This window comes from Lactuca serriola, chromosome 6 (genome assembly GCF_051521515.1).
Source record: "Lactuca serriola cultivar US96UC23 chromosome 6, Lser_US96UC23_V15, whole genome shotgun sequence".
NCBI classification, from domain to species: Eukaryota; Viridiplantae; Streptophyta; class Magnoliopsida; order Asterales; family Asteraceae; genus Lactuca; species Lactuca serriola.
Genome location: NC_136413.1, coordinates 115,928,222 through 115,944,153, shown reverse-complemented (window position 1 = coordinate 115,944,153; position 15,932 = coordinate 115,928,222). Strand labels below are relative to the sequence as shown.

The 15,932-nt window shown below is 35.2% G+C and overlaps 1 protein-coding gene across 1 annotated transcript; it reads right to left on the bottom strand.

Annotated features, from left to right (window-relative positions):
- Positions 1 to 5,907: 5,907 nt before the first annotated feature.
- Positions 5,908 to 15,382, bottom strand: UPL6 (ubiquitin protein ligase 6). Its single transcript, XM_079004426.1, has 26 exons — positions 14,728 to 15,382; positions 14,209 to 14,306; positions 13,988 to 14,115; positions 13,625 to 13,736; positions 13,286 to 13,466; positions 13,007 to 13,189; positions 12,724 to 12,906; positions 12,525 to 12,609; positions 12,303 to 12,421; positions 11,923 to 12,212; positions 11,458 to 11,554; positions 11,233 to 11,367; positions 11,069 to 11,152; positions 10,889 to 10,975; positions 10,659 to 10,799; positions 10,444 to 10,569; positions 10,249 to 10,347; positions 9,759 to 9,826; positions 9,275 to 9,341; positions 8,957 to 9,127; positions 8,753 to 8,842; positions 8,589 to 8,669; positions 8,379 to 8,452; positions 8,122 to 8,193; positions 7,890 to 7,979; positions 5,908 to 6,261 (listed from the first exon to the last, which is right to left on the bottom strand). Exons 1-26 carry the CDS (start codon positions 14,884 to 14,886, stop codon positions 6,195 to 6,197), a joined length of 3,087 nt encoding a protein of 1,028 aa, XP_078860552.1. The 5' UTR covers positions 14,887 to 15,382; the 3' UTR covers positions 5,908 to 6,194.
- Positions 15,383 to 15,932: the final 550 nt, after the last annotated feature.

The window sequence follows — 15,932 nt, the reverse complement described above, 5'->3', positions numbered from 1 at the left end:
GTGGTACCGGTCAATCCCGGCCACTCTCTCCTGATCCCGATCCCGAACCGGATCCTGCCTCCAAACGTCTCACATCCGCCATACTGGAATGAACCATAAAAATCTCAGATTCCCCGCATAACCACTGAGAAATAACCTCAAATCAACAACCTAGGGGTTGTGACTTCCTTGACACGCGTATGGGTCATGTGCTTTCAGTAGTACGGGCACATACTACCTTCCACGCCTACCCATATTTGTCTCAAGTATCACCACAACGCCCTAAGCACAAACATACACAGCAAGCACTCAATCCTCACCTCTAGAGGAACACTAAATAGCTCATAACAAGGAAACCCTAGGCTAGCAGGCATCATAAATCAGGCAATTCTATCATGCAATTCTTGAAGATCCCTAGCCTAGTACTAGCATGCTATTCTAACATATCTCAAAACAAATAATTTGTATGGTATTTTGGGGTAACTTACTGGCTTCGGTTGATCGTACCCTCTGCGTCCTCCTTTACTTATTTTGAAAACCATTTTTGAAAACCTCTCCTTGATTTGAGACTGGATTCACACGAATGTTCCTCCAATTCACTCAAACCAAGGCTCTGATACCAACTTGTAACGACCAAAAATTTCAACCAAATTAAAACATTTTAATTCATTCAAAAACCATTAAGATCATACATCTTGTTTTCAAAATAGTTTAAACATCAGAGTATTTTCCCCAGAATCATATTACATAAAGCATAAACATGAGGAGCGGTACGATCACGCCTTTTCCTTGCCACGATCTCCTGAATCACCTGAAACAATAAACCACAATTGTAAGCCCGAAAGCTTAGTGAGTTCCCCCAAAGTACTCATACACACATAAACATATGCATACAGCAAGAACAACATACTTCGGGTCCAATCAACCTTCCGGTTGGAATACCCTCGGCCCTCAACCATCGGGTTGGAATGCCTACATAACACGTGCCCAATCATCCTACCGGGATGGAATACTCTCGGCCCACAACCATCGGGTTGGAATGCCCAAAGACCTATACATACAACACTAGCTACTATGGGTCCAATCATCCCTTAGGATGGAATACCCTAGGCCCCTCAACCATCGGGTTGGAATGCCAACATACTATGAGTCCAATCATCCTACCGGGATGGAATACTCATGGCCCACAAATATCGGGTTGGAATTCCCCACTTCCTATACATACAGTAACTACTACTACTACTACTACTATGGGTCCAATCATCCCTCGGGATGGAATACCCCAGGCCCCTCAACCATCGGGTTGGAATGCCAAACTACTATGAGTCCAATCATCCTACCTGGATGGAATACTCCTGGCCCACAACCATCGGGTTGGAATGCCAATCTACACTAGCAGACATGCACACATAACAGGCATACATAAAACACTCTACCGAACCAACATACTAGGGCCCTATCATCCTACTGGGATGGAATACCCTCTTCTACTACTCAACATACATAACCCGAGAGTACCTCCTACCAGTGTACATAGTGCAAGACTAACTACCGATCTATAAATAATCACTACCCAACTACCAGGGGCGCTGATCCAATAAAACTAGCCATCATGCAACTATCCATTTCTCAAGGATACTAGGCTAACAAAGCATATTCACATATCACTATCTCATCTACCAAGATACTAGAAAACATATCATCACAAAATATAGAAGGCTCTAACAACAATTCAAAGGGTCGGCCTTGGTGCCTTAGACCCTTGAGTATAGTGAGGAAAACTCACCTTGCAACTGCCAGAATCCTCCAACTCTCTGACTGCTGACTCGCCGGAAATCCCAACTATCATATGAAAACCATCACAACTTTCTAGGCCAAGGGCCCACAACACTCATTAAGTCCATCATCCTCTTATTAGGCCAAGACCCAAGGTCAAATCCTCATGCAAAGCCCAATATTGGCCCAATTTACTAAATTGGGCCCACCTCACCAAATGGGCCTAGATCCAAGGTCCATAATAATTATTGGGTCTAAAATACTCCATCCATAATGTTCAGTCACGGCCCAAGCTCCATTAGCCCAATAACAGCCCAATCACTTAAGGCCCAAAATCAAAACCAAACAGAGGGAGTACGCTGGGTGTACCCCTCTTGGTACGTTGGGCATACATCGATGCTCGCGGATTGGAGTCGGGACACATACCCACTACACTGGGCGTACATCCATTTATGCGGGGCATAATCTCACTGAACTAAAATCCCACATAAGTTCTTAATGGCTTAAGATCTTAAGCCCAAACTTCAAATTCATAGACCAAATATGCCTAGGATTCATAAAGTCTCAAACTTTATTACTTGGGACGTCCATAAAGCTCTTAACTCAAGGTATTAATCCATTAAGACCTACCTATCTCACACATGAGACAACCAAAGCCATTGGGACCTCATTTTTCTCACTCAAGACCTCTCCTAAGGTCTGAAAGGACAGCTAATCTTAACCAACTCGTATCATGCATGGTGTCCAAAACTTCATAACACATAGATATACACAATATGATTCTCAAGCAAGAGACTTTATACCTCAAAAGGGCTTTAAAAGATGATGCCTTTCCAGATCTACGAGCTCCAGCCACCCCACTCCTTCTTTGACAACTTCCTCTTTCTTCTTCTAGGCTCTCCTTTGCCAAACCAAGCTCTCCAAGGTCAAATACCCACAACAATGGAAGAAGAACGTCTACTTAGGGTTTCTGAGGGTAAGAGAGCAGATATGGAGGCTGGGGTTGGAACCATAATGTTCCTTATATATTGGTTGGGCCTAAAATTAGGGTTTCTGGACGCTGGGCGTAATTCCAGTACGTTGGGCGTACGTCGAGGGACCCCGCGTTTCATTAACTCCATTACGCTGGGCGGAATCCAGCCTTACATTGGGCGTACCCACGCGTGTCCCATGCATGCATGGCCTTACTTTGTCAACTTTTTCCATCAAGTGCCATAAGTGACAATATCTTCAAAGTGCCATAGCTCCTTTATTCTAAGTCCGTTCCCGACGAACTTTATATCCACGAAAAGGAGGCGAGAAGCCCTACGCTTCTAGCAACACACCCCGTCCCGAAACCTTCTCGAATAAAACCCATTGCCCATAAAAGACCGAAACGCCCTTACTCTTGATCTCGGGGAACCATAAATAGCTACTCTTAGAACGGGGAGTTACAATATACTCATAAGAGTTGCTTGAACCCTTTGCAAAAAACTAAAATCAACATATGGAATCCCCAATTCCATCAAATGAGCCCTAGATTCTCATATTCTATGAAATGTGCATCCATAGTGGATTTAATGCAACAATTTCATTATATGATCCTAGAATATGTTCAATAATAACTTAAAAACTTCATAATCCAAAATTCTCATCTACAGTTTATGGCTAGATTTTACCTAAACTCCAAATCCACCATGGGAATGATGAATTGAGCTTAGAACCACATCAACCATACTATGATGATTAGAAAATTAAACCCTAACCATCAAATTATCATAAAAAGGATTTTGGGTTTATTCCCCAATCTCAAACTTGAATTTGAAGAGTGTTTTTAAGAAATGAACCGTCCAGCCAGCATATGCCTTGGACGGTTTACCAAAAAATGATCAAAGGAAAGTTGGGTGTGCCCATGGTCATTATTTGTGATATTAGAGAGAGTGAAAGAAAGAAATAAAGAGAATAGTGTATAGTAATGATATTTTTAAGAAGTGGAATATCAGTAAGAATTTATTTTTTCTGATGAGAGAATCGGCTAACTAATAGCTTGTGCACGAGGGTTCACCATTACCGAATTCCCTCTTTAATTTGTTTATAACCACTGTTAAGGGGGTGTCTAGATAGGAAAAAAAGATGGTGTTTATTTTTTATTGCTTATTCCCACCACAATAAGCTAAGTTTAAGTGTTTTGATAAAATCTTTAAAAATCAGCTTATTGTGTTAAAAATAAATTAAATAAGCTAATTTTAATAAGCATCTCCTCCCTTGCTTATTACTTATTGCTTATTCCCACCACAAATAAGCTAATAAACAATTAGCTAATAAGCTAATCCAAACATCCCTAAGTATCATCAACTCATTTATTCTATTTTTAACTTCTTAATTCATTTCCTCTTTTTTGAGTTTCTCTTATATATCTAAAAAACACAATCCACATTGGAATTAATAATTATACACAAACTCCAATAGCTAACCATTTTTTACAAAATAATTTATTCAATATTATAAAGTTACCTTGGGAGGTAAATGAAATTCAAAAGTAGATTATCTTAGCATAAAAAAGGATAATAAAAAAAAACAAGGAATTCAATTTGAATTTGCTATAATACCAAATTGTTTTTATTTGTTTTGTTTCCAAGTTGAGATAATTGAAGTGGAGGTCCAACAACTTTATAATTAGTTGTAGAAATGGAAATTCAAAAATGTTTCCATGACAACTCCATTACTAACTCCAAGTTGCAGACTCCTGGTCAAACCCCTTACTATTTTCCTTTTGGGCAACAAGAAAAAGATTGCCTCAATTTAATGAAACAACTCTTGACGTATCAAAGTCCAAACTAAATGTCATCTAGGTCAAACTTAACCTACTTCCCTTTCACAAGTGAAGCTCTAGATTTGGTCGGTACACATGATTGACATAACACTTTAAGAGATTATAAAGTAAATAAACAACTTTTGCAGCTAGTTTGAAACCAAATTGAAAGTTTATTAGTGTGCGTAAAACTTAAGACTTCTAAATAAATCAAAATTATTATTCTCTATACATGTAAACAAGTTGTTAAGGAGTTATTCACCCAAAACATCATTACTATACACTATTCTCTCTATATTAACCCAAAACGTCATTATCACGTTGTATCTTATCTAATAGATTTGACTCAACTATTTTAAAGGCTTCATACAAAATTGAAACCGATACATTATGCCACAAAGACATAACCGAAGTAATTGAATGTTACTTAAATGGTTTCTTTTTTATGTTATGTCATCTTTTGTAGGCCCCGCAATGGGTGTCTATATGTTGAGATGCAGAATTTCATCAAAAATATACAACGTTCAAAACCAACATGTCCAAAATATTAATAGTGTTATCTCCAACGCGATATGCATGCGACGGATTTATCATGGTTTGTCCACATGTAAGGGTGTCAATTGATGACAAGAACAAGAAAGTATAAAAAACATGACATCATGTCGTGTTGTGTTTTTGTTCAAAATTTTACACGAAATTGACATGATTTACCATGTAAATTTCATGTTTTTTGTGTTTGTCGTGTTATCATGTCGTGTTGCGTTCTTATTCAAAATTTTACACGAAATTGACACGATTTAACATGTAAATTTCATGTTTTTTGTGTTTGTCGTGTTATATATGATTAAGTACGGATTAAATAAACTAAAAATTGTATTATGTTATCGTTTTCATATCGAGTTTGTCATGTTTTAATCACTTGTTTTTATGTTAATGAAAATAACTATTACATCATATAATGTCAGAAAAAAAAAACATGACAATATAGTTTGATTTGACGTCCTTATGACCACATGATGCAATTTAATATTTGTTTTTTTCACTTGGTTTATTTTTAGGGCAATGTAGAAAAACACATTATTTAAAATCAGCTACCAAAAAAATCACTATATTATTTGCATCTATTAAACTCCTTCAACACTTTCAATATATGTGCAAAAACCTTGTAATATATTTGTGACTAGGTTGTGGCATGTTTTTATCATAACAAATCTTGTACTTAATTTAGCATGGTTGATTAGGACTGATATCAATAGAACAAAAATTATAATCGGTCTTTCATTTGTGCAAAAGACGAAAATACCCTCATACTTATAAAGTTTGTAGACAATGAGAGAAAAAGATAAGTGGTAAGTACACCATTGCCAACAAAGTAGCCATAGATTGGGACCATGGATTTAGAACTTGAAATACAATCTATCTACAAACCAAAGCCTCCTTTTTTTTCTTTTTGCAAACAATACAAACTAGGCTCTACTATTTTATGTCCATTGTTGCAATATTTGGCAAACAAATGGTATACATTGTAGCTGCTGCAACCTTGCAACCACATTATGTACAAAATCACCATGCTCTCACCCCTTCTATGGGTCGATTTAGGCAATGTACTTTAATTTACCACACAGCATTTTTTTTCTTTTTTAAATGTTTAGCTTAAATCAAATCCCGCTTCCGCATTTATAGCATACAACAGCTTCTGCTCCATGTGCTCTTTACTGCATCATCATCATCAAATATGTTGTTAACTTTGAATAAATAAATACAATGTGATGTGATCAGAGGCACATGACATAGAGAACAGGCGTCAATTGTACAAAAATTACAAATTTTTGTGCCACCCAAAAAGGTGGATATGTAGAAAAGACGTAAATGTTCTTCTCATCCTTCAAGTTAGATGTAGGTCAGAAGGACATGACATGACATGAGAGAACAGGTGTCGATTGTAGGGATGAAAGTGGGTCCAAACCCGGACCGGATGGACCCGGAACCGATTAATGGGATTTTGAAGAACCGGAAACCGGACCGGTATGTAAGAGCCGGTTCCGGTTCGGTTCCGAGTACGGTACCGGGTAAAGTGGGTCTAGAACCGGAAAACCCGAAAACATCAAAGTGAGTAAGTTAGAACCGAATAAAGTGGGTTTAGAACTGGAAAACCCGGAAAAACCGGAATTTTTTGATAATTACTTACTACTTAGTGGGTTGAACTTTGAAAACTTTCATATTGATATCCCGACTTTGGGAGACTGTAACTCATTGAATATGAAACCAAAATTAACAAAATTATAGTCTAAAATCATGTCCAAACTCTAAAGTACACTCCGAGAAAAACCGCATGTCAATCCGACTTTAAACGAATGAGATATGCATGTGTTAACATTTTCACAGAATACAAAGTACAAAAACAAATAGCTAAAAAGTTGAAAATTTTCAGTTTTGATATCCCGACTTCGGATGACTGTAAATCATTAAATATTAAAGCAAAAATGACAAAATTATAGTCTATACTCATGTACAAATTGTAAACTACAAGTTAGAAAAAACCACATGTCAATCCGACTTCAAACGAATTAGATATGCATGTTTTAAAACTTTCACCGAAAACAAAAAAACTAAAAAACTATAAAAACTTCCAGCTTTGATATCTCGACTTTGGTGGACTGTAAGTCAATGAATATAAAACTAAAAATGGCAAATTTATAGTCTAAAATCATCTACAAACTCTAACTACATTTTGGAAAAAACCGCATGTCAATCGGAGTTGAAATGAATGAGATATGCATCTTTTAAACGTTTCACAAAAACCGGTTCCGGCCCTAAAAGTGGTTCCAGTTCCAAACACCGGTTCCGGTTTTTAGACCCGGTTTACCCGGACCCGATGGACCCAAACCCGTATTACCTGGAACCCGGATAAAGCCAATTTTTAAACCCGGAACCGGAACCGGTTTTATATATTCCGGTTCTAACGGTTCCGGTTCCGATCCGATTCCAGTTCCGGTCCGGTTTTCCGGTTTTAAATCTCATCCCTAGTCGATTGTACAAAAATTACAAATTTTCCTACCCAAAAAAGGTTGATGTGTACAAAAGACGTAAATGCCCTTCTCATCCTTCAAGTTAGATGATAGATCAGAAGGACATGACATAAGAGAACAGGTGAGGTGTCGATTGTAAAAAGGTGGATGTGTAGTACAAAAGACGAAAATGACCTTCTCATTGAAAATAGTCCTCGAAAGCAAAAGTTTTGAGGGGTATTTTCGATGATGCGGATGAGAAGGGTATTTATGTCTTTTTTGCATACTAATGTGTAACAAACAAGGGATAAAGAAATTAGAAAAGAATGACAAACCTTCTATATGGAGGAAGCTTTAAAAGATTCATACAAGTAGCTGATGTTGGTAACCGATCAAGAGCTTCTTCAGAGGCACTACCAGCAGCCCTATAAAGCAATAATTATAAACAAACAAAAAAAAATAAGGATACAAAATTACAAATATATAATGAGGGTGTTTTAGTCTTTATAATCATTGGATTTGGAATGGAATCTCAAATTCCAATTCCAAGGAGTAAAAGCATCATACCGCTGTATACAGAATAAAGGTTCCAAATACTTGAATCCTAGCAAAGGTCCTCTTGAACATCCAGTCACAAACCTGGAAGAAATAATAAAAATTAAAAGCAAGCTAAAGTTTTTAACTTGTAATCAATATGTAGTATAAAATTAAGGCAGAATATAGAAAGCATTTAAAAATGCTTTATGTAACAAGTTAAGAAGCATTTAAAGGTACAATGATCCAACAAACACATTGGATAAAAATGTCAAAGAATCCAAACTTACTTCAAAAACTTGTGTTGATTTTCCAATGAGAAGTTCTTGAGAATTTCCCAAAACATGTCAATCACATAATGCTCCTGTAAAGAAGAACACCATTACCATGTATGTAAGTAGCAAGAGAACAAGACTAGTGAGTTGGACATATTAGATGAACAAAAATACGATTTCATCCTTGTTTAAAAAATAAAAATAAAAATCAAATTTTGAACTTACACGATGATAGCCACCAGCATAATTTGTGTTAGACCTTAAGTCATCTACATCGAATCCATCAACAGATCCTGATATGAGAAGCTGCAAAAAGATAGGTGAGAATGAAGAATAAATAAATTAATAAATAGGATGAATAAAGAATATTAAAGGAAGGATCTAAAAACCTGAAGTTCATGTTCATTAAACATGTCAATCCAATCTTTCTGTATAAGCTGTTGAAATCCCCTTAAGAAATGAGAGCTTTGTAGACGAATCTGAAAACAGATGATGCATAATATTTTGTATTACAACTAACTCCATTACGTACAAGAAAGAATGACGAAAATACCCTCATTGCCATCATCGAAGGTTGAGGAAAGACATAAAACCTGAGTATTGAGGCGATGATTGGCAACAAGATGAATAAATGTGATGACATTATCATTCACAACTCGTATATTCTTTCCACCTGGAATCAGCTCTTCTGATGTTTGCTCACCAAATTCATTATTAACAATAACAAAGTACAACTCCAACTCTGACAAATCACCCTCATATCGCTGCATATGACATTTCAAAAATAAAAATTATATAAAAAGTTCAAGATAATCTTAACACAAGGAATTAAAAAAGTTCAGATGATCTGTCTTTTGACAAAAAGATCATATTTTCTTATGTAAAGCTAAATAAAAGAGTCAGATGCAAACCTTTAAAAATATAAGGTGCCTATATAATTCGGGATCCAGAGATGGCAAATCATTCAAATAGTTGTGCCTGAAAGGAGATGCTAATTAGAATATGTAAGAGGCTGATAAAAGGAACTACACGATATATTTTCATATTCACAATTCAAATAAAAGCTCAAAACTTCAATTATATTAACAGGGAAACATCAAAATTTTATGCAAAGGGCATCCCATTATTTTAATTATCATATTTAAAGATGATAGTCATCACAGTCAAGCCTATAATTTGACTACTTTCTTGTGTCTTTTTTTTATTTCTATTCTGCCTACTCACTTTTTGTTTGTATTGAACAGAAAGTTGATATGGAATGCTAAAAGATTATTCCCTTTGAGTGTAAGATTAACCATATTTGCATGCATACATGAAACTTTTAGATAGCAGGAGGATTGAAAATGTAGTTACCATGAAAAGATAAAGACAGCATGGTTATATTGAAGAACTTACTTTTGCTTTAGTTTGCTCAAGAAGAAAGTTGCAAATGGTATATCAACAAGAATCCCTTCAAACATTGCCTACATTATCAAGAAGGGGTGAATGAATAACAAATTCATCATAAAGTTTTATAATAAAGATAAACTGTTGGATATACAAATGAAGTACTTAACTTTGCATTGAATGATTTAAAAATGTGCCATAGAACAGATAAGGTTAATACAAGGTACTCCCAAATATACAAGATTATGCATGTGAACTGTATATTTTGGATTTAAAAGATGAAAGAAAGATATGCTAATAGAGCATAACATAATAAATTCAAAAGTCCAACTATCCCAAAATTAAAAGCAGATAACTTTATGAAACTATAAAGATTCAGTAATTATTGAAAGAAAACAGCCACTCAACATATATAGCACATTGGAAACCATAATAATCATTAAAAGATTTGTATAACTAATTGCATGAAGTTACTAATGATCCTAAGAATACTAAATACCTTTCCGAGTATAATTCCAAGAAAATGGAAAAACTGAAGGTGTTGTTCATGTATCATTCCTGATCCAGGATTAGGATACAGTAGGTGGTCAATCGTCTCCTAGTTATATCAAAAACAAAAAATTTAGAATCCTAAAAAGGGTAAATTGGGAAAAACTAAAAGTTACAGAAAAAGCAGGAATACAGATTTTACAACCTTAAATAGTCCATACTGCATATCAAAAGCAGCTCGGGTGATATTCTCCATAAAGTCTTTAAAAATCCCACCACCATCAATACCAGCCTCCTCCACTCCAAATTCATTCACAAAAGTAACCCGAATCTAACAATAAAAAATATAAAATAACTAAATGCCAATCATAACATAATAAAACATAGCCAAAATTGTGATATAATTATAATAATTTATACCACTCCACGAAGATCCTCTTCTGATAATGTGCTCAACTGATTAAAAGCATCTTCTAATATATGATCACGTCTTATCTTAAAAGTGCTTCGGTTAAAAAGAGAATGAGACCCTAGCCTTTCTTTAATTGCAGCAAGTTGTGACTATATAGTTTGATAAAAATGTAATTAGTAATTAAAAAAATAAATAGTACGACTATGAATACATTATAATTTATAAGTTATAAACTCACTGTGAATAATTTAACTCTGCTTGTAAATGGCACCAAGAAAGGAGCTTGTTTCAGTATGTCATATGCCCTTGTGTTTTCAATCATCGCCTGTGAATTAAGTAAATAGAGGGATTCTTTTTCATCATCACAAACTCAAACTTATAAAAAAAATAATATGTGAATTAAGTAAATAGTTATTACCTGAGAAATGAAGTGATCATTGACACCATCAGCATGGAAGTTACTTGGGTGTGCAAACTGCCTTCTATTATTCCAATCTTGCAACTGTAATTGTAGATTTATAGTTACACAAATTAGTGTCTTTCAAGATTGTCAATGAAAAAGTCAAACTACAATAAGCATACCTGAGAAAGAAGTTCAGAAGCCACAACACTAACCCTATACTGAACAAATTCTACACGGTGTTTCTTTAAGGAAAGATTGTTTTTAGTAAACTTCATTGGTGCCACAGGGTTTAACCAAAGAATCTGCCACAAAGACTAGAAAAAGAAAAAACAAAACCATGAATTAAATTTGTCGAATAGGAGCTAAAATGTAGAAAAAATGTCCCATGAAATGGTAACAAATACCTGTCTCAAGATAACAATCAATAATCTAATGTCCTTTAAAGACAACGGCTTTTCTTGCTCATAGAATTCCTCATTGTCAACGATTGTAAGCATGTGCCTGACATACAAATGTGGAATATTATACTTAATTTCAGCTTCGATTCTTAGACTAACTTAGGGGTAGTTTCGTCTTTTTCCTTCATTAAGTGGGTAGAGTGTTGAATGACATTAAATGGGTAGTTGGAAGCTTTGGGCTGAATGAACAGTCTTAAAATGAAAATAATAGAAATTTACACATGTTACATGATATTTTAATCAATTTTTTATTCTATAATATATTTTTTTAAAAAGGGTATAAAGTATATGGTTAAAGACACTCTCCTATGACTTAATCCATTAACTCCATCTGTTTATATCAAGTCAAAAAGAAGCACCACTGTATATATATGTCCAGTTTGAGTTCTGATTTAAAAAGAAGATGCACACCTGTACACAGGGCAGAAAACTGCCATAGGAAGTAGCCAACCAAATGCATCGCCAGGTAGATATGCTGACATGGCAGACAAGGAAGACCAATTTTGGCTCTCATAGCATCGCTTCATGAAACTCCAGAGTACAGATACCAATTCAGTTCTATAAGCTAAAACTGTCATGATACGTTCAAGTGGAAAAATGGTGAAAGTCACATGAAGAAAAGAACAAGCTGCACCAACAGCTGCTGCTTCAGTGTCCTTAATTTTATCTTTAGATGAAGATCCTCCAAGCAAAATATTTGTCTGATTAGGAATTCAAAATCAGAAGAGTTAATCACATCCACATAAAAAAATTCTTGTAGGGATATAAATGTCAAATAAGCATAAGCATACCAGCTGTAAAAGAAAACGTGGATCGATTGCATTTGAAATCTGCTTTTCCAGTTCCTTATTAAGAGGTACTACTACAGATCCATCATCAATAATCATATCATCATCACCCATTATTGAATCTGTAGTACATTAACATTTGAAACATGAAATTAGGAAACAAATTACAATGAGCATATAAAAAAAAGTAAAAAAGAATATTCAAATTATATTCAGAGAACATACTTTCTTCTCTATTTCCTGTACTTGATGTTTGAATAGGAGGAAGTGCCTCCAGCAACAACGTTGCAACAGTAGCAAAGTCTATGGTCTGATCAGAAAAGAAGAGAAAAGGTGGAAAGGATTATAATTTATACATAAAGTCATAAACAAAAACTATTAAGAACATGTAATTAATTACATTAAGCAACATAAATATTGATACCATATTGTAAGAACATGAAGGGCGACTCAAAGCAACTCCAACTGATTCCAGTAAATTTCCAAGAAGACATGCATAACCAGGGAACTCAGATGATATGTCAACAGGTAATACTTTTTCATAATTCTGACTACATGTTGCCATTTTATGAAGATAATACTGACAAAGCCCCTGTGAAACATAAGTCTAGACATAGAAACAATGATAATTAAAAACACATTTCAATATGTGGAAGCCAAATAAAATAGACAGATGAAATGATGAAATGTTTTTACAACTGAATTACCTCCTTTAGGTGAGGAAAAATCTGCCATAGAAAAGGAATTGTTAATATTTGGGATGCAAAACTCCATTGAAGGTCAATATCTGGACAAACACAATGCCCTTGACCAGTATGAGTAACAACTTGGGCAAGAACACGCTCCATTAAAGATACATTTCCAATTCGGCTTTCAGAGTTTAAACTTTCCTACAAAAAGTTAAATATGTAACAAGTAAAAGACAAGGTAAGACTAAAACAGGATGCAGAGTTTAAAAAACTAAAACATATTAACAATTAACATACCCTTCCTGTGATAACAATCTCCCGGAAAATCTTATATATGTTTTGTTGCAAAAGATAACTGGCTATCTTACAAGACCATGGAAGCTTGGGATCAATCAACAATGCAGCTGCTTTCAACAAGATACTTGTTGGTGTATTTGAGTCCAAAGATGTTGATAACAATTGATCCTTTAACTGATGTCTGTTTCAAAACAACATTCAAATAAAAAAAACAACCTTCTAGGGCTATTTTCGGTGTTGACCATGAGAAGGGCATTCACGTCTTTTGCACAGACGAGAGACTGAGAGCGAGTAGATGTCCCACCTTGTAAAAGACAAGAAATAACACATGAGGCAAACCTATTATGATGTATAGCCTGAATACAGACATAAGCAAGTTTCTTCACCCTGTAGTTCACCAAAGCATGATCAGAAGAATAGTGGGAGCCACCAAAAAGGTTCAAAATATCCCCTGTCACACAATAAAGAGCTATGAATACCTAAAAATGTAATTTCCCAAACCAATAGCTAAAAAGTGGAGGAATGTGTGTATGAGATATAGTATTGAAAGATAGCTTTTGATGATCAAACAGTATAAGTATATACTCTGTATATACGATCATTGGTGGATATTGATGTATGTTTTGATGATGTTAAAGGTTTTTGAAAAATGGTATCAGTGGATTTATAACAAATTAACAATGAAGTAAACATATTACACACCACTTTCTTTAGCAAACTGTGAAAACAAACGGCATGCCTCCACAAGAGTAGAAATGTCTGAAGCATTTCGTGGACTAAGAAAATATAGCAACTCCCGAAGAAATTCTGAATCTGGTCCAAAGCATTGCCTGAATATTGACATCAACAAGAAAGAAAAGAATTAGATGGCTACAAATTTCAACAATGTAGCTCCAAATAAAGAGAAGCAGGATGAAAAGCACCTGTCTACTCTTTCACAGTGTTTTCCATAAGTGGTATAAAATCGCTCTCGTGCACTACCACGCTCCAATTTCACAACTTTTCGTCCTCTAAAGCATTTCTGTAGGAAGGGATTAATCAAATTCAAAGGTATTAGTGAAATTGAGAAGATATTGATCAAGTTCAGGACAAAGCATGCTGAACAGCAAGTTTCTGTTTGATATCCTGCAGAAACTATAAATTGCAGCAATCACTAACAGCTTGTTCCCTGATAACAATGTCTTAAGCCTATGTCAGTGTCAAAAGTCCATGTCTCCTTTTTCTTTCTTAGATTAAGCAATGCATGTTGTTCTAAATTTCTAATGAAGTGCACCCATCAGATAAGATGCTCATGTACTCTCTGTCTGTATATAACCAGTCTATCAACCTCGTTTTACATAAGAACACATGTATATACTGTATACATCTTCATATCTGATGCTTATATGTAAGTTATAAATGTCAGTGTGCGTGTGTATGTGTGAAGTATGATTGTTATGAACCTGAATTGTGAGAGCAGCTGAGTTTTGCTGGCGCAGCTGTGATCTTTTATTCCTCTCTAACTTCGCCTGCTCTAAAAGCTTCTTTCTATCTCTTTCCTTTGAGCTACGACCGCCTAAATCAACTCGTTTCCGATTGGAAGGATCGCCACTGAAGAACATTACTCTAGATGATTAATCCTACCCCTAATTCGGAATAGAAAAGAAAAAGTTCAAATTGCAAAAACTCCACAGCAACAGGAAACCCTTTGATCGATTGAGTCAACTAAACTGTATTCAGCAGTCAAATTTTCTATTCTTCCAGGCCCTAATTCGAAAGAAAACGAGAAATCTATATATGGAGACTCTTCAACAATACTACGAAAGGAAGAAGCCCTATATATTGATTGATTGATTCGGCTATTTTGCAGTTTAGCTATCGATAATTCTAATCCTGTGACCCTAGAAACAAGAAAAGTCGAAAAATAAAAGCAAATGCTTGAATTTGTTACAATTTGATGGATGAAAATGGCAAAGAGGAATGAAATCGGGAAGGGTTTATATATGTATAGGTTTTGTAAGTAATATCAGGAGAAGTTTTCTTTTCGTCAGGAGGAAGAAACCAAACAGTTTTGCGAGAGACGATGATGTGGAAAAGTCGTCATTTTCCACATTGGTCCAACAAATGGTACAATTTTGTATATTTTGTATATTGTGTAGGACAAACAAAAATTGTTAAATAGTGAGGGTTAATGTTAATGAAGTTGTTAGATTAGTTTTTTTTTCCAATCACGTCCCTGTCATTTATCTCATATTAGATGTGTCATTTATCTCATATTAGATGCATGCTATGTAGGTTGGGGCAAAATTGATCTTTTTTTTAAATAAATAACATTTAACCATTCTTCTCTCTTTTTTCATTACTCTCACATCGGCAACATAATGTTATTTGACCACATTTTACTTGGCATGCCACCTATAGGGGGGTGTTGTATGTCGAATTTGCCACCACCTTGCCGAGCATATTGCCGAACCACACCCTCAAGTATAATTAGCCCTATTATTTTTTATTCCCCATTTTACATCTATTAACATGTCAAAGAGTTTGTGGAGATTTGAATTATATTGGACTTCACATTCAAAATTACCACACCAACATCACTGTTATATGCCTTCTACGTCTTTTTTATATATGCATGCTTGAAGTGGAAGAGAGACAACATGAAAGA